This window comes from Solanum verrucosum, unplaced genomic scaffold, assembly GCF_900185275.1.
Source record: "Solanum verrucosum unplaced genomic scaffold, falcon-dt-bn FXZP01000261.1, whole genome shotgun sequence".
Lineage (NCBI taxonomy): Eukaryota > Viridiplantae > Streptophyta > Magnoliopsida > Solanales > Solanaceae > Solanum > Solanum verrucosum.
This window is the reverse complement of record NW_026019969.1, coordinates 13,435,387-13,455,276: the sequence shown is the minus strand read 5'-3', so window position 1 is coordinate 13,455,276 and position 19,890 is coordinate 13,435,387. Positions and strand designations below refer to the sequence as shown.

Genomic DNA, 19,890 nt, shown 5'->3' with positions numbered 1-19,890 from the left:
AATATATTTAGGCGATGCAAGATGGTAGTCCAATGACACAGAAATCTGTTCAAGATAACTTTAAGCTTTTAGATCAGATGATGACATAGTTTAACACTACTTACCCAAGACGATAGTAGCATTTAGTGGAATGCCTGTTGTAGGATGTACTTTGGCAAACCAATAAGCTAAGGCACAAAGCCTAGCCTTCTCAAATGATGAAAATGTACCTTGTGGAGCCAAAGGAGTGATGTGCATTTATTTGGTGTACCACTTCGTAATAATATTAATATTGTTTTAATAATCAATGACACCTTCATAATGATCTAGAGAACAGAGGACAACAAGCTGTAGAGTATTGCATGATCTGGTGAAGGCATTCTTAAAGCTTGGCAATTGCATATCGAGGTAAATCTAATCTTGGAGGCAGCTTTAGGTCTTCCCAATCTTCATCATCTATCTTGGAGAAGTAACGATCAACATCATCATCTCTAATTAGTTCCAGTCTGGAGGGCTCCCACTGAATATACATGAAAAGATAAGCACAAGAATGAAAGAAGCTCTCGATATCTAAATTCAGGATTATCCATGATCAAATGAATATAACGCACCTTAGGATTTTTATCCCTGTCGATGAATATGGCTCTGTATCCCTGCAGTAAAAGTGTCAGTCTCGTAATGCAGTAAAATGAGATGGCATATTGTACCTCAACAACATCCTTGCTAAATTCTCCCCTCAACACATGACAAGCTATCCGATACTCACGGACAAGGCAACTACCAACACCTTGAAGCCTCCCTTCTCTTATCTGGAACAGAAAAAGGAACCAATCTGCAGATGATCAAGAACTCTCCAAGGAAAATGTTGGCTAAATCATTGCATTAGGATTGTGTAGAAAGAGATTCAAGATGTGGTTGTGAGCAAGACCTCATCATATTTTTTATTTGAAGAACTTGCATCACCAGCAATACTACCCTAGTATCAAATTTTAAAAATCTAAAATAGATAATCTTTGTTGACACCCAATTTTGACCCTCCCCGATGTAAATTAATCATCGAGCTTCTTAAATTTCAAACGATTTCGAATAATTAGTTTTAGAAAATAAAAATAATATATATATATATATAATTAAATAAAAATATTTTCAAGTCATTTTAAATAGTTTATCACTTATTTATAATTTTTAAATAATATACGTGTTATGTATATAATTACCATATTTTATGAATATTCAAAAATCGTCTCAAAAAGAGTTTGTTTTAATTAAATATTCAATTAAATTAATTTGGTTTAAAATACTTATAAGTTATTTAGTTTAATTATTCTTATTTTATGTTATTTTATTTTGTTGATTTGAAAAGTGCATTTTGTTGATTTACGTTCTTTAAGTTTTGGCGGTAGTTTATGTTAATTAGTTTATAATCGAATTATTTATTTTATTTCGTTAACATTAAGAAGCTCATTAATTAATTTATATTAATTCGTCTTATTTAGTTACTAGCCGAATTAACTAAAATAATTCAATTTGGCTAGATTGTTAATTCATCTACCTAACCCTTTATTCCAATTCTAGTCATTTATTCCCTCACCCTAACTCAAATTTGAGACCAAGTTGGCCCAATTCTATACCAAAACCCATCCCCTTTTGCTTTCCAATTCAGCCGAGACCCATTCCCAATTCCCAGCCCAATTCCTAACAATTCTATAACCCACCAAAAGCCAACAATATAATACCCATCCAGACCAGCCCAATAACCTTTGACCCGGCCCAAATCCTTGTCCAAAAGAGGACCCAACGTGAAATTTCCACAAGCAACATTCATCAGCAGATAGAGACCAAAACAGAGCAACTTTCCAAACGCTAACAGCGATCAAATGGAAAGCAACAACAACGTTGATTTTTTCAAGCGATTTCAAACGGACATAGACGGAAAGCAGTCTGCTACGTTTCCTCTGTCTTCTCCCCTCAAATCGTACAGTAGCAGAAGCATGCGTCTGCCCCATTTCCTCTTCCGGAATAGGGCGAAACCTCAAGGAAAAAGGTGTTTAACCGAAATGGTGAAAGAATTTTGAATTTGAATTTTTGAAATGGGCTTCTGAATCCGATTATTTCACCCGAATTCCCCCCAAAATCTGCCCTAATTTTCCTTCTACATAAACACTTATTATTCACTATTGAAGGAGGAGAACGTTAGAGACAGGGGTTAGATTTTTTGGGAGAAAAAATTTAATTTAGAAGAGATATAGGTTGGCCAGAATTTACCCACGAAATATAGCTTACAAAGGTTTGAAATAGTCGACTTTATATTTTGAAAAATTATTGGAAGACTCTCTAGTTCAAGAGTTTCAGAAAGTTTATTATTCGGGTTTCATTTGGATTCTCTTGGTGCGTTGTTCTAGCTTTGAATTCGTGTGGCAGAGAGGTCGAAATCAAGCTCGTATCTGTCCCGGAACGCTGCTCCGAAGAAGGTAATTCCGCCTCTCCTTACATTCTATTTCGGTATAATGTGTTGTAAGTCCGAGCTTTACTAACAGGTCCTACTATTGATGGCGTTTGGTATTTTCCTTCCCGAATCTTTACTTGAGAGTTATTGCATCTGTATTATTCATTTATATTGTGTTTAAGCTTCAAGTGTACCTTTATTCTCTAATTTTCAAAGTTACAGCAAAAAAAAAAAAAAAAAAACCTTTTTTAATGCTCCATGTCTTTTGAAATTTGTTCAGACTAGTACATGTTGTAATATGAACAGTTGAAAGTATTTGTTTGAAGGAACACTTTTGCTTGAATAATGTGGTGTGATGCTTGTCCTTCTTTGAATCATTGTAGTCATGGCTTAAGCATTTTTTCAAAGTGATCTTATCTTTGATGATCTCGTTGGTTGTAGTTAGAATTTGGATGATAATTTAGCACTTTATTTAGTTTCTATACAAATCTATTCTATGCCCTCTTGAGGACAAAGCTAGGGCAAGCATTAGAGTTTTCTTCTGTTAAGTTTTGAAGTTGGATTGTTATTCGACTTCTGCAAAAGGCATAGTGGCATGCCCTCCCTTCCTCCCAGCATGTCCTAGAGATGACATTAGGAGTAGCATGTGATTATCATTTTTCTTTACTTAATTTTATTTTTATTTATTTAATCTTGGCTGTCCATGATCTCTTATTATTCTAACCCTTAAGCTCATCCTATGATTTGATTATTGTTGCCTACTATGTGCATTTAAGTAGTTGATTAGTTTTGGTCAGTTTGAGCATATTCTAGATTGCATGCATAAATGGGTTATCTATATGCTTTCCAATAGGGTCCTTTGACATTTTGTAAATTCTTGATTGCAATTTTTTCCTTATTGGTAGTAACAAATTTGTTTGTTAATGAACCTTGAATGCTACTTACTTCCTATTCGTATTAATTTCAATTTTTTTTTCTTTTCTTTCGTTACTTCTTTTACATATGACACCAATCCGAGTGCTTTTGGACTCCCCTCTTTGCATATCTTTGAGTTCGATTGCTTCGAGTCAAACCTTGACTATCGTTGGAAAGTGTGCAAGCTGAAATGCATGTTAAAGGAAGCTTGGACAGGTTTCTGAAGCTGAAAAAAGGCTTGGTCAAAGAGCTGCTTACACATGACTAAAAACAAGATTACAGGTGTTCGGAAGATGGAATAGACTGTATACATTTAGTGTATGCGCTGATATACAGAAAACAGGCCACCAAACAGCCTATATACATGAGTATACACTCAATATATACACAGATTTTTTCAAAGGAAATAGGCCCAAAAGCCTTGGACAAATTTCAGCAGGCCCAAGTGGTGAAAATGGGCAAAAAGCCCAAATTCAAATCTTCCCTCCTTTTTCTCCTTTATTTATATTGTATTATTTGACTGACCTCGATTATCTTATGATTTAATTTAATCAAATTCCCAAAGGTTGCTATCTCATGTTATTTTCCAAATTAAAGTATATACATATATTTTATTACTTAGATCTTATTTTAACATTAGTCTTGCCAACACTCAAGTCTATTTCCCTTTAGTTCATTTCCCTCTAAGATAAATAAAATGATAAAAATAGTAATAGTAATAAGTAAATAAAGAATAATAAATAAATAAATAAATGAGTCCTTTTATTTTTTCTCAATAAAATTGGTTAAAATAAATTGAGTTCTTTACTTAGTTAAAATTTTAAAATTAGTCAAAGTCGTTAGGAATTCATTTACTTAGTTAAAATTTCAAAATTAGTCAAAAATTATTTTGGTCAAATCGCCGGTCAACCGCGAGTTAGCGGGCATTCCGAGGGCCTAACACCTTCTCGGAATGTACATTTGAACTCGAACCCTCTTTCAATTGATTTTATCTGTTTAAATCTTTTGAAAAAATCTTGTAGTTTTTCTTGATTTTTTATCAAAAATTAAGTGGCGACTCTGATCTTTTGGAAGATTCGATTTCTCTTAAACTATAAGTTTAATCAATTTTTCGAAAACTCAGTCATTTTTCCTTTTACATATATTTTTAAATAAAACAATCTTAATCCAAGCGTAAAATCCAAATGATCTTTCAGAGGTAGCAGTTACCAAAAAAAAAAAAATGAGGCCCAAGGGTCACCATTTTAGATAAGTTAGCCAAGTTAGCTTGGTCTAAGAAAGGATTTTTTTTTTTTAATTCAATAGAATTCCTCAGGGACAGCGACAAAGCCAACAGAGGTGAATATGAAAAGGTTGAGCCTGCAGGAAAAGAGTGGACATATATTGTGGTTTACCAATGTTGTTATTATGGTACCATCTCATAAGACTGCAAAATCTGTATGGATATATGATTATATGAATAAGAAATATGATTTCAGTATTCATCTACCAACTCTTTCCATTATGCACAAAAAATCAACAGCAGTGCACATAAATACCTACAGTTCCCAGGATTATGCTGAAAAGAAAACCTGCTATCCTTATTGGATTAATGATATCATAACAGAACTGCATTAAAACCTTACACCTCAGGGTTAATTAATTATATGCATTAACCTCCCCAATATCCAACCAAGCTAAGTATGCTTCCTTTATTAATAACTAGAGATATGACGTTTTGCCGTATTTCTTCATACACAGAGGCGTATCTAGAGGGGGTGCCGTGGGTTCACGTGAACCCATGCTCCCCTCTCTAGATCATGTGTAGTAGTGTTATATTTAAAAAAAAATAGATGTGTGAACCCATGTTCAAAGTATATTATATAATAATGCGATGATGATTGGGTGCACCTTTCTAAGTGAGGATATAAATTTAAATGTTATATCTATCTTGTCTCTGTGAGTAACACCTTTCCAAGTGGTTATCGGTTACACTTTTGACGTTTCAGCTAATTTTGCTTTTGTTTTTTTCCTTTAATCTTTCAAAATTTTCAAGTGTGTTACATTGAAAATTCCTAAAAAAATAAATTATAATTAAATCAATGTGTATATTAAAATTTAAAACTAGTAGTATTATACATTTTGAACCTATAATTTTTAAAATTTAATGGTTCATATACGAACTAAAAGTCAAATTGATCAAATTTATATTTAAAATATATTTTATCGTAATCGTGCACCCATCTAACCGAAATCCTGGATACGCCTCTGTAATCATACATGACCAATTTCTGATCAACCTGAAGAAAGAATGGTACATAAGTTTAGGTAACAAAGTAATGGTATTTATTGACTTACTGATCTCAAGGAAATTTTAAGGCTTGTAGGGGATGCTTTCTTCAGCGATTGAATGGATCCATTCACCCTTCTTGTCCAAAGCCTCACTTTCCTAGTAAAAATTCATGCATAGTTCTTACAAAGTATTTTAGTAACTAATTATAAGTATAGTATTTGGTTGCATAAGAGTAATTAAAAGTAAGTTTTACAGAATGGTGGTTAAATCGTTGGGGTAGAGAACTGGCTAGTTATGGATTCACATCTACAGAGGAGTAATTTTTTTCAATCCATGATCAAGTATGGCAATATAGTGCTTTTACATATTTTTGTTACTTAATGAACAAAGATCTACAAAGTCGATCTTAATCAGAAAAGAAGGAATCTCCCGAGTCATGATGAATCTTAGTAGCACACTAAGGTCTGGGTTTCACTTGGGCTTGCATAAGTTAATTTGTAGGTTTGAAAGTTTTCGCCATTACAATATCCAACAGATAGATAAGTAATTTTGAACTCGGAATCATTATTTGAGCGATTTGTCTTTTTGTTCCCTTTGTGATTTGAACTCACAAAGTTAGGGTTAGAGATATTAGAAGGTGTTTATCACTCGAAGAACTCCTCTCATCTGAATCAATTCATTTTAATCGTATGCTCTAAATAAATTACGATGAATTCTATCACACACACGTCAACTGGGCGGTGGAGCCTTCACTAATCCAACTTGATTTTCTAATCACGTGATTTACACCCAAAGGGGAGATGCATGTTCAATAATTGGTATTCCCTCTAGTAACTAATGTTCAATAATTGTTTCAGATTAGGACAAATCAATTACAAAGACTTTTAAAAAGAAAAACACCTCTTCGTCCTTTTTTTTTTTTCTCAAGTTTCTGTTTTATGATATTTCTCGTCTTTATGAAATAAAACAAACTTATTTTGACAATTTCTGGATATATTATATAGTCACGTGTTTGTGTTTTTTCGTCTTTTGTTATAAATATTTGAGTTTTTAGCTTGTTTTAAAAAGATTTCACTCATACAAATAAGGGAAAAAGGAAAAATATACCCTCGAACTATCGTAAATGGTATGCAAATACCCTCCTCCGTCAAACTTTTGGACATTGGTTCCCCTACCGTCCAAAAACTAGAACATATATACCCTTTCATAATCTTATCCATCGATCCGACATTTATCAACGGATAAGATTGCGCCACGTGTCCCTATTTAGTCTTCCGTTAGAGTGAAGGGCATATATGCTCTAGTTTTTTGACGGCAGGGACACCAATGTCCCAAAATTATGACGAAGGGTATTCATAATATACTTCAATATATCTACTAATTTGGTTCTTAAGAATTCTATCTACATGACAAAATTCTAATCAGAATCACATATATTGTGCACTAAATCCTACTAATTAAAAACACCAATTCCAAAAGAAGTACTAGTAAATCAAATGAGCTAGCTGTGGTGAAGTATTGAACTTGAACACAAAAAATTCAAAGCTTGGATCTACCGACAAATATAAAAGTCAAATAATAGCCTGACGTCTACATAGCACGAATCAAATTAAACTCCTTGAATTATAAAGCTGCCTAGTAATGGTTCCTTCTTCAACAGAAAATTAAATAAAAGAAGATATGGAGAAAAGCAAGTCGCACTTTCTGCAAGCTAGTTCATACTGCATTCCACGGAGCCTGGTGCTGGTACAAGATTGATGACATCTTCAGGGCATAATGCATGTAACAGCTCTTGACTCCCCAAACAGGCCCTTGAAATCCCAAATTTTTCTGATTACTTAACGGAGTTCATGGGCAAATAAAAAAATAATTCTTCTAGGTCATGCCTTTGGTTTCTAAAGCCATGGAGACCTTCCCAGAAAAGATTATCATCAGTTGCTCGGTGGTCCAAATATCGATGCAACCACCGTCTACACTAAGGTACCAATTTTCCATATATATTCACAACCACCGTTTCGTTTGTTTACATGTTTGAAACTATATGTATATACTTCATTATAGGCGTGATAGGTAAACTTGATAATTGTGTTACATACGAAAATGGACCACGTGACTTCGTTAGGCGAGTGCTCCTGAAAATAATCCCCTGGCTAAGGAATTTTTAAAATTGATGATTGAAAAGAATCCACCCGATGAAGTGAAAGAGATCCAGGGCTCTGACCATGGTGTCTAAGCCCCAACAACGTTTTACTACTCTTCTGATCAGCATTGCCAACAGGTACAACTAAGTGCTATTAATTAAGAAGAATAAGGGGGACAGGCTTAAGGCTAGAATATTAAAACTTCAGTCAGTTCATATATTTGACCATTTATACGATGATCACAGGATCTTCCATACAAGTCCTAGTTAATTTGATATTTCAATCATTTTCTTTCGATTGTTATTACCTTCCTTGTAATTTCAGTGTTTGGAATTGACACCAGTCAACGACTTCTATTTCCCTAATTACTGATTTTTTGTTCAAGACCAAACAGTTAAATCTCATCAATTGGGAGGAGTTGATACGGAAGAAAGTGTTGGAAATCTTACGGAAAATATTTAGTCACATAAGTTGTAGAGAACTCTTTATAGTTACAGTCGTGTTAAGGATAGTAATGACACTATCCTTAAAGATATTTCATCCAAAATTTATCCCTAGATTCGACAAACTTTTTCAATATAAAACTAGGAGCACTGAAACGGACAAAGATTAATCATTAAGAAAGAAAATCCTAACACTTTATAATATGTAGGAAGATTTTGTGTGGATCTCTGCACCCAAAAAAGAATTAAGGACTTAAAAATATATTAATCAAGAAAAGTTACCCTCAGAATGGTTAAGGTCTGATTATATATATAACCGACCACACAATTTTTTTTAATGAAAGAGTTGTACACATCTAGCCAGCTATCGAAATTAGAAAAAGGAAAAATAAAAAGAGTAACACGAAACTTCCTTTTTTGTGGCATACCTCCCTTTTTGCTTAAAAATGGACTACTTAAATTTTTTCCATATTGTGCTCTCAAATAAATCACGAAACTACTTGCTTGAGGATTTTAATCAATTGTTACCAGCCATGAAGATATGCCTAATGGATGGCTTATAATTTCATAGGTTAGTTTGGAGTAAATAACTCAAAAAGTTATTCAATTACGACGAATTGTGCAGTTGTATCAATAAAATCACTACCACTCACCCAAATTTGTCAAAAAATATGACATGGCAAAATCTCAAGTATTTTGTAAGTTAAGTCATGCTGCTTGTGTTTCAAGACAGGAACCACATTTGCTTGTAAATCAGATAGTTCAGAGTAAAACTAGTACTAACACGGGCTGTACAATTTAATGGCAAAGTATTAAGTGTTGCACAATCTACCCTTGTGCTTGAGGTTTGACATTTCAATTCAATGGCTTAAGTATCATGTAGTAATTTATCTTACCTTTGGCATTTATACAAAGGAGTGATGTGCATTTATTTGGTGTACCACTTTGCAATAATATTAATTGACACCTTCATAATGATCTAGAGAACAGAGAGCAACATGAAGTTGAATATTGCAAGATCTTACGAGGTCAATTTTAAAGCTTGGCATTGCATATCGAGGTAAATTTGATCTTGGAGGCAGCTTTAGGTCTTCCCAATCTTCATCATCTACCACCTTGGAGAAGTAACGATCGACGTCATCATCTCTAATTAGTTCCAGTCTGGAGGGCTCCCACTGAAAAGATAAGCACAAGAATAAAAGAACCTCTCGATATCTAAATTCAGGATTACCCTAACGCACCTTAGGATTTCTATCCCTGTCAATGAATATGACTCTGCATCCCTGCAGTAAACGTGTCAGTCTCGTAATGCAGTAAAATGGGTGGCTGAAAGATGGCATATTGTACCTCAACATCCTTGCTAAATTCTCCCCTCAACACAATGATAAGCCATCCGATACACACGGACAAGGCAACTACCAACACCTTGAAGCCTCCCTTCTCTTATCTGGAACAGAAGAAGGAAACTAATATGACCAATTTGCAGATACTCAACAACTCTCCAAGGAAAATATTGGCCAAATAAGGCATTAGGACAGTGTAGAAAGAGATTCAGGATGTGGTTGTGAGCAAGACCTCATCATATTTTTTATTTGAAGACCTTGCATCACCAGCAATACTAGTCCAGTATCAAATTTTAAATATCTAAAATAAATAATCCTAATCCAATCGTAAAATCCAAATGATCTAACTGAGGTAGTTGTTAACAAAAAAATGATGCCCAAGGTCACCATTTTTCATAAGTTAGCTTGGTTTAAGAAAGGAATTATTTTTGTTGATAATCAAAGTTTCTTAATTCAACTTAATTCCCCGGGGATAGCAACAAAGCCAAAAGGGGTGAATATGAAAAGGTTGAGCCAGGAAAAGAGTGGACATATATTGTGGTCTACCAATGTCGTGATTATGGCGTCATCTCATAAGACTACAAAACCTGTATGGATATATGATTATATTAAAAAGAAATATGATTTCGGTATTCATCTACCTACTCTTTCCATTATGCACAAAAATTGTACCCACAGTTCCCAGGATTATATAGAATTTTAACATTAAAAAAAAACATTGTATCCTTGTTGGCTTAATGATATCATAAAAGAACTGGATTAAAACCTTATCCTTCAGGTTTTATATGCATTATCCTCCCAAATATCCAACCAAACTATGTATCTTTCCTTAATTATCAACCAGAAATATGGCGTTTTGCCATATTTCTTCCTACATGACCAATTTCTGATCAACCTGAAGAAAGAATGGTACAGAAGTTCAGGTAACAAAGTAATGGTATCACAAGGTAGTGATTGACTTACTGATCTCAAGAAAATTTTAAGACTTGTAGGGGATGCTTTCTTCAGCGATTGAATAGTTGAAGAGATCCAGTCATCCTTCTTGTCCAAAGCCTCACTTTCCTATTAAAAAATCATGCAAAGTTCTTACACAGTATTTTAGTAACTTACATTATCAGAATTTTACATAGCAATTTCACCACAGAAAAAAGGACACATCAAACAACCATCCATCTCCCAAACTTACAAGAGTAGATATGATTTCTTCAATTGTCCCTCGAGAGAAACATCGATTAATAATCTTCATCCTACATGCATAAATACCATTGGAAAGAGGTCATGAAAATCCAAAGACTACAGGTTTGTTTTAATTGAACAGTATTTTTCTTAGAGACGATGGAAACTTTGAAATGCTATTCATCATCTTAAGCTGCTAATAGCGAAATAAAGTAGAGGAAAAATAATCTTACAACAACAGGAAGAAAAATAACAAGAGAGCAAAATAATCAAAAAAAAAAAAAGCATAGATGATGACTTCTGTGATATGCCATCAATATCATGTTCTTTAATAAGTTCAAACAATCACCTCTACGCACTGGGACTGTGTTTAGAAGGTAAGCTTCCAATAAATCAACAAGAAAACAAACATCATAATAGAGATACTAAATGAGCTTACTTGTGATAAGGACTTTCTTCTTTCAACTTTGGTATGTGGGAGAAGTGACTAATGATAGCAGATATAGCATCTGGATCACTCGTATTGACTTTAAGTAGTGCTTGTTCTAAAAGTGGCAATTTCTGTGAACATAAGGAAGAGACAAAGATACAAATTAGATCAGAGACAAGAGGAATGAACAAATAAACAAATATTATGCAATTTGATGTATATCAAGATCAATGAACCACATTTTAGATATGCCAATACAACTCAGGAAAGGCCTCGTACACCCCCAAATGCAAATTACAGCTCAAAAGTCTACTAGTGGCTAAATGAAGATTCCACAAATCCATCTAGGAACCATTTCAAGCATGGCTGACAAAATCCAAATTCCAACAAGCATGTTTAGCTTGGAACTGCAGGGAAAGGTAATTTAGAAATCACAGAGAATTTTTCTCCAAGGACTTTGAATTCATATTTGTTGATACCCAATTACCGGAAAAAAAAATCAATGCGCACATTGTATTCTTCATGATAAATCTATAAGCTATATTAATTAATTTAATTACTAACTTCGGAAAAGAAACAACATAAAATTAATTATTACAGGCATGAAACTACTGAACTTGCTGCTGCCACAACCAAACTAAGTAGAACAATTTGCAGATGACAACATAGTCAATTGGAGGTTTAACATCGAGCACATACGTTATCTAGAATACATTGGCAAAAGTGCAACTCAAAATTAAGAACCATGTTCCCAATTAGATAAGATGAAATGTCTTAAGAGAACATAACTAAAAAGATTTATAAGACCTGTATAGCACATAGCAGATAAGATTATCGTCTTCACACCATAAGCCTGACATCTACAGATAGACAAAGGACTGACAATTTAGTTCTTAAATGTAAAGGGGCATATCAGGGTTGCCGTTATATTAACATGCTAACCAGTTTACACATAATAGTAACAGAAACCTAATTGATTTCCTATAGAAGCAATTGAAAATGGGAAGAACAAGCTGAAATTGAGGTAGTATACATCCGAAGATAAAAAGTGGGTTGCAAGACCACAAGCAAGCATTTCAGCTCCATCCAACCGAGAACCAGTAAGACCAGCATATTCCCCTGCCAAAGAGTAAAAGAAATTAGCTAATGGAAAACAAGATCGTACAAATTCTCTGGGCATCATTGACAACGTAGGAAATGGTCATCCGCAATCATAGCAACATAATCAGAATAAATAAATTCACGGAAGAAAAGGAAGGATTATATTTCTAAATAAAATCGGGTATAATTCATTCAAACATTTCAACGATTTTATTAAAAATCTCAATTTTCAAATATCCTTGTAGAGAAGATACTATACATATCTTCAAAAGATATTTTACATTTGTAATGATTAAAAAATTTCAGCAATCACCATGAAAAGTTGAAAACTAAGGCTGAAATATATAATGACTTAAACCTAAGAATTCAGCATAACTGTGAAAACTAAGGCTCACTGTGAAAAAGTTTTATAGACACTTCTATGTGAAATGGATTGACCTTAGTTTGTGTAAAGAGTGCAAAATTACTTTTAATGCGGTAAATGGTGAAAAGCAGATAAAAATGTCCAGAAAACTCAGACTATAAGAGAAGATGAACCAAAAGCCACATAACTGCTGCTGCTTTAATCCATGGGGAATGTTCTACAGGAGAAAAGGACCTATCTTTTGTTTTTAACTCTTTTTACTAATTTTGATTTTAAGGATATCATGGATGAAGCAGCACAAAAATTGCAAAGTAGCTGAGCTAACAGTTCTCTTAAGATATCCTCAACTAGTGGAGCTCGAGGAACCAGGTAGTCACTTCAATTTCAAACAATGAGAAGTAGCAGAAAAATCCACAATGAAACGTGAGAGTATTACAGCAATAGCAGTCATTTTCTTTATAAATATGAACAATAAAACGTGGCTAGTGAAATTACCAAAGAATCCTGGAAGTCTTGATAAAAAGTAAGAGGCTCCTACGTCAGGAAAGTGTCCCAAATTTGTTTCAGGCATAGCAAATACCTACAGAGAAACATACATAAATATTAAATTGGACATGAAGTTTCTGGCATCCAATTACATATAGCAACCAGTATGAATAAGGTACGATTTACTGCCTGAGGAAAATAAACCCTCAATGCAAATCCAATGTACAAACTAAAGCTCATGAAGATTTACAGTTTGTATGGTTTTCCTCTAACTTTGCTCTGGTTATGCTAGAGCCTCTTTTTATGAAGAAAGGTAAAATAAATAAATTATGAAGGCTCTGAGACATAGTACATAGAACAAAAAGTTCTGCTGGATTTGAATCCTTCAATTCAAAACTGTAAGAATTCCAAGAGCTATTTTGCTACTGCTATTCCACATGAACATTCGTATATTGGTTTAATCCCTAAAGAAGATATAAATAGACTAATTTGAAGCAAACCACAAAGAATGTGGCAAAGATCAAATACAAAAGGGTAAACAAGACAACGAGATTAATCTACTATTCAAGTAGAGGCAATACCAACTTTTCTGTTGCAACTCGAAATCTACCATGTATAGAAGCACCAGCTCCGCCTCCCATGACAATTCCATTAAGGATGGAAACCTTCAATGGATAGTCCAAACAAGATTAAGGAAAATTTCAACGGAAGTAATATCACAGAACTAAAATTAGACATAATCTAATTTAACCTAGGTTTTGCTATACGTTGCCATCACATAGTTCAAGGTGTACTGCTTTAGGAGAAAATTAGCACCGATTTTCCAGTTACCTGATAAGCATGAGTAAATAAATATGTTCGAGAAGTCATCAAGAGTTAGTGAGACAAGGTTCAAAACTCTGTGGATAATGGGTCTACCTCTCTACCCTTCCCCCACTTGAATACTAGGCTTTTATTTGCAGCAAAGGTTTGAATCTGTAACATGCGCGTAACCCACACGGCATGTGTTGTGCGCTTAGCACTAGACTAAAGTCTTGAGGGACATTTGTAGTGATATTTTAAAGTTTTCTTTGATTTTGGGATACTTGGAAAGAAAGGGCCTACTATTTTTTTGCCTCCCCTTTGGACTTGAACCCTGGACCTCATTATTCTCCTCTCACTTTTTTGACCACTAGGTCACACCGTCACACCCTTGAGTGGACATTAAATGTTACTATATATTGATTGCAAAAAACCTAAACTCTCAGGAAAGAGAGAAACAAGACGGAGTTGCCAGTTTTTTAAGAGCAAAACTAGTACAAACATATGGACTTGGATAACATCCGAGCTTATGAGATTGAAAGAAATTACTTGAGGAGTTAAACTTCAGATCACATGGATCCAATTTTAAATACCATCTATAGATTGTGTTTGACAAGATATTACCAATATAGCAAATAATTACCAGGTTTCTGAAAAAAAATGTAACATCACCACCAGCACAAAAAGCCCTTCCATGTCCTTGGAAAATATTGATACAAGAAAAGTAGTAACAAGAAAAACACTATATACAGGGGAATTAAAAGAACTTTGAAGCTTACAACCAGAGCTTGAGACTAAAACCATAAACTGCATACACTACTAAAAAAACACTATTTTCCCATTGAAGTTCCCCACTAAAAAATGCTTAGTGGTTATTCCCACAAGATATTTGATTGAATCGGTGAGTAAAGAAAAGATAGTAGTGTTTTCATATGGAAATATTTCTGCAAAAAATTATTTCCCACCATGCATTTTTTCCAGTGAACTGGTTAGGTGGACTCCCTTGATTTTATTTCAACAAAATCACCCTTCGGGGTGGCCCAGTGGTTTGGGCTTGGGACTTCCATGTTGGAGGTCTCAAGTTCGAAACCCCTTGCCAGCGAAAGCAAGGGCTTTGCCTTCTGGGTCGAGCTCGTCGCACCGGGCTTGCCTAGTGCAGGTTACCTCTCCTATGTGGTTTGCGAGCTATTGCATAGGAGCGGGGGTTTTACCCTGTGCGCACTCAAAGGGTAGCGGCTGCGGGTTTCCCTTGTCATCAAAAAAAATAAAAAATCATTTTGCTGAACTGTTTTTTGATACTGTGGATTGTTCCGATTGCCAGTATGCCGAGGATAAAGCTAAACACTAGATTGGTCAGAACCAGTGAGATATCAAAGAGACGAGACAGGGAACAAGCTGAAGTTCTTCAATAAGAAATAAGATTTGAATAAGGCAACTCAAAATCAATGCAACTCTGCCAGCATGTAGTGTCTAAATATTTTTGTAGGCAAAATCCACCATCAGGTTACCAAGTTACCCTCATGTTCAGCTATGACAGGAAACTTAATTATCACAGAAGATCCTCCTACTATTGAAAATACCTTTAGTATTATCATCTTCACATTAGGATCTTCTTCACTGGCATAGAAAAGTTCTGTAAGCCGAGATATCTGGATAAACAAATAAGTTTGAGGGAACAGTTATCACTTATAACATGTCATTATATGTCAGATCAATTTCATTAGAAAACCAGAAATTTACTCAAATATCCTGTGACACGAGGATTGTATGACTAAAAAGCTCACTTGTTCACCAAGTAAATATAATAAGAATAACCTATTCCTTATAATTGTATGAGAATACAGAACACGAATCCAATATCAAATTAGTGTTCTAGCTATCATTATCATGAGCAAGCAACAGATTCATGACCAGTGATTTAATGTCATTAGGTATGGTTTATAGTCAAACCAAAAAGCAAAACATCATAAGACCAACTTAATGAAGATTATATAACAAAGTTGCATGTCAGTACATCTTTAACAGTGAACAAAAAACATACTTGAGGTATTTAAATTTAGCAACTTCCATTCTTATGTTAAACTCTGTTAGAAAACTAACAAACCACATCATGTGCAACTCTTGTGACTCCAAAAGCTCCAGTCCCCTTAATCAGTCATTTTTTGGCTGAACAACAAAGATGAATGCCTTTAAAATATTATTTTTTTTATTACATATGAAGGAAAGAAAATCAAGAAACCCACTCAGAAAATATTTTTCAAGAAAACATCTGCTTCGATGAGAAACTGGAAAAAATGATCACACAAGAAACCAACTCAAATCATGTAATAGCCAGACTTAGTTGAGCAATTTCTTGAAAAATAGTCAATTGAAAAATTCTCCAAAATTCAGAATTTCAAAAACAATGGAGAGAGTTACGGCGACATTGATATCCAGCCGGAGTAATTTTAGGATTGCTTACACAGAAATCGCCGCTCGTGATGCCATTGATCGGAACCCTAGATCCGGAATACGACCCGGATGAACAAAAAACAAAGTATTGAATCCTAACCCGAACCAGTCTTCCGATCCGGATTTGGATTCTACTGCTGGTCAAAAGGGTCTCTTTTTGGTTACCCGACTACAAAATATTTGACCGTTTACCCTTTCATTTTTATCTCCGACCCACCCACTTTTATTTTACTCTCTATTTTTATATTTAGAGAGTAAAATAAGAAATGAGCTTGCCAATCACTTTATATTTCACTTTATTCTCTATTTGAGACGTGAATAGTAGTGTTCTTCATACTCTCTATTTTACTTTTTTGATTATTTATTTATTATATAATATTTGTAATTAACATATTATAAATCACATGAGACAATTAATTAAATCTTTGATATTCGTAACTCTTTTTAATATAATATGACATTTTAAAAATATATATTATTTAATGTATGCTACTTTCTTCCCGAATTAATAATTGATATAGTTTAAAATTATTATTATTTTCACTATAAAGAATGTACAAAATTTAAAATGATAGATGAAATTATTTTAAAATACTATACATAATATAACAATTTAAATACAAGATAACAATACAACACATAACATAATAATTTTATAAATCACAACAATATAATATAAATATTTGCTTACCAATTATATTATTTAGAAAATTAGAATATAATATAAATAAATAAAAATTTAAAAAGAATAAAAAATTATATTACATAAACATTATCTAAGGTGATTATTTCGAAAAAAAGAAAGAAAGATTTTATATGATAAGGTGATTATTTGAAAAAAGAAAGATATAATTTATATTATGAAATAAGAATTATTGCAGTCCTTCCTTCACACAATTTTTATTACTATAATATAAAGGAACAACATAGCGATAGATAATAGAGCAACTTTTACATATAACAAATATACAAATTATATTTGTATGTTATAATTTTAGTTTGCATAATTGCGCTTCATAGCAAACTTTATGTTTGCTATGACTATTAATATGTATATTTCGCTATACATATACAAAAGAAGCAATTGTATAATTTGTGTTTTTATAAGCGAGAAAGAGAGAAAGACAAGAAAATTGGGCAAGGGAAGATCTGTATTTGTATAATCATAAGTGTATAGGACGAAAATATATGTATTTGTATTTGTATTTGTATATACAATCTTCTCTCGTTTTATACAAATATAAACGCAATTTATACATTTGTGTTTGTATAAAGTGAGAGAGGCGAGCGAGAGTGGCGAGCGAGAGTGGCGAGCGAGATTTAGGAAAGTGGCGAGCGAGATCTGGGAGAGGAGAGAGAGGGGAACGAAAAAATATGTATATATACAATTTTCTCTCGCTTTATACAAACACAAACGCATTTTATACATTTGTGCTTGTATAATGTGAGAGAGGCGAGGAGAGACTGCCCAACGAGAAACGAGAGTGGCGAGCGAGAAATTCAGGGAGAGAGGCGAAATGACATCAGTTTGCTACGGATTACAATTAAATCAAACTATGGTTATATCATTTAATTTGAATTAATAATTTGTTATTTTATACAATTTCCCTTAGATAAAATGCATAATTTATTTATTTTTGCTTGATCTCAAAACATTTTGCAGTTGTACTTAATAGTATGAGTTCTTTTTATAAATATTTATATTTAACTGACTCGTTACACGTATGAAAAACATGTACACTAAATTAATTGTTGTTTAATTCATATATATTATTAAGTGAATTATTAAAGTTGGGCACACCTTTAAGAAAATACTTGGAAACACATATTAAAAGTTCCTTTTCACTATAATCCTTGTAATTATTTTAAAATTATTTTACTAGAAAATGTAAAATATTTAAGAAATTCATTAAATGAAGGGATAATATGAGGGGAAAGTCTCAATAATATTCTTAAACTTTGAACAATTCATTTATTTTGAACTATATAAAAAAAAAATCATTTATTTTGAACTATATAAAAACAATCTCAACTATTCACTTAATTTGATATAAACTAGAGGGGGTACTTTAAAAAAGATGTAGTTCTTAAATATTCTTAGTTTTTTTTATTATGTGAAACTTTATTAATTAATTAAGGGTTAAATCAATTAAGAAGATATCACTAATATCTTCTTATTATACTCCCACCCTTTTTACTTGTTCATTTTTATTTATTAAATTATATCCTCAATTTATTAATATTCAGTTAATGTCGTTGAAAAATATAGTGAGTAAAGATATTTGGAATCCTATCAATTAATAGGGGTAAAATGGTAAATTCACTACGGCAATTAATATTTTCTTAATAAATGTGTCAAGTCAAAATTAGACAAGTAATAAGAGAATATAAAACACTACTTATTTTAAACCGGAAAGTATCATATTTATCGGATTTGGCTCCCCTCCATTTCGTCAAGTACACATCTAGATGAGAGACATGTGTACTATTTAATTGTTAAAGATTAAGATTATATTGCATTAATTAGTATCATAACCATAGTTAAGTGAATAAGTTTTGAAAAAAAATCTCTCCAAATTTAGTAAGAATAATTAATTCTTCTCAATTTTTGGTATCCACTATCCATATATTTATATCATTGATTTTATTTTATATTTAAATATTAAAATGGATAACAACGTTTAGTTTGTTTAGCCTAACAGTAGTCTTACAAAATATTTTGCCTTTAAATTGATGTTTTCTTTTATTTTATTTTATTAAAGAATTTTTTTTGATACTTTCACATTTGTAATTCTAATTATGCATTTTTTACTTCCCATTTTTATTATATGATTTCTATTTCAACCTAATATTTCACATTTGTAATTCTAATACTTCACAGTAGCCTAATTATGCATTTTTTACTTCTCAACCTAATATTTCAAGAATAAATTTGCTAGCATAGGAAGCAATTAAATAATGTACAATATTAATATTTGAATATAGAAATATAAAATGAAATCAAACGGTTCTAAGATTTGTAGGAATATTTTTCTTATCAAAGTTAAGAAATTATTTGTTCAAAACTTATTTCTTAACTATGGTTATGATACTAGTTAATGCAACATAATCTTGACCTTTAACAATTAAATAGTACACATGTCTTTCATCTAGATGTGTACTTGACGAAATGAAGGGAAAGGGTAATGTAGGGGAGCCAAATCCATATTTGTCATACCATTTGAAAAGAAAGTGCATTCAACAGCTTTGGCCTATTTAATATGAATGTTCTAACACTTCCGCTCTCCTCCACCAAAACCTGAAAATCAATTTTAGAAAAAATACAGTTAAGAAAAGGGGTTTAAATACATTTGGACTAAAATAATTTCATTCCCTAGTCAATGTGCACTTATTATTACTCCTATATATATATATATATATATATATTTATTTATCGACTATTATTTTAATGATCTGGTGTGTAACTATATAGTGTTAAGAATAAGAACAAAGTGGAGGACTAAAAGTTGAGTGATGAGAGTAGAATAGGATTGCACGTGATC

General features: G+C 32.8%; 1 protein-coding gene across 2 annotated transcripts; it reads right to left on the bottom strand.

Annotated features, from left to right (window-relative positions):
* Nucleotides 1–361: 361 nt before the first annotated feature.
* Nucleotides 362–19,645, bottom strand: LOC125816075 (3-hydroxyisobutyryl-CoA hydrolase 1-like). 2 transcript variants are annotated; one of them, XM_049495670.1, is made up of 12 exons: nt 19,566–19,645; nt 15,478–15,546; nt 13,848–13,927; nt 13,678–13,761; nt 13,106–13,190; nt 12,179–12,264; nt 11,155–11,276; nt 10,726–10,786; nt 10,503–10,601; nt 687–788; nt 591–632; nt 362–499 (listed from the first exon to the last, which is right to left on the bottom strand). In XM_049495670.1, the coding sequence occupies exons 4-12, from the start codon at nt 13,735–13,737 to the stop codon at nt 362–364; spliced, it is 795 nt and encodes a 264-aa protein (XP_049351627.1). In that variant the 5' UTR covers nt 13,738–13,761; nt 13,848–13,927; nt 15,478–15,546; nt 19,566–19,645. The 2 variants fall into 2 exon arrangements, with proteins under 2 accessions (XP_049351627.1, XP_049351625.1); XM_049495668.1 differs by lacking the exons at nt 15,478–15,546; nt 19,566–19,645 and having other exon boundaries at nt 13,848–14,044.
* Nucleotides 19,646–19,890: the final 245 nt, after the last annotated feature.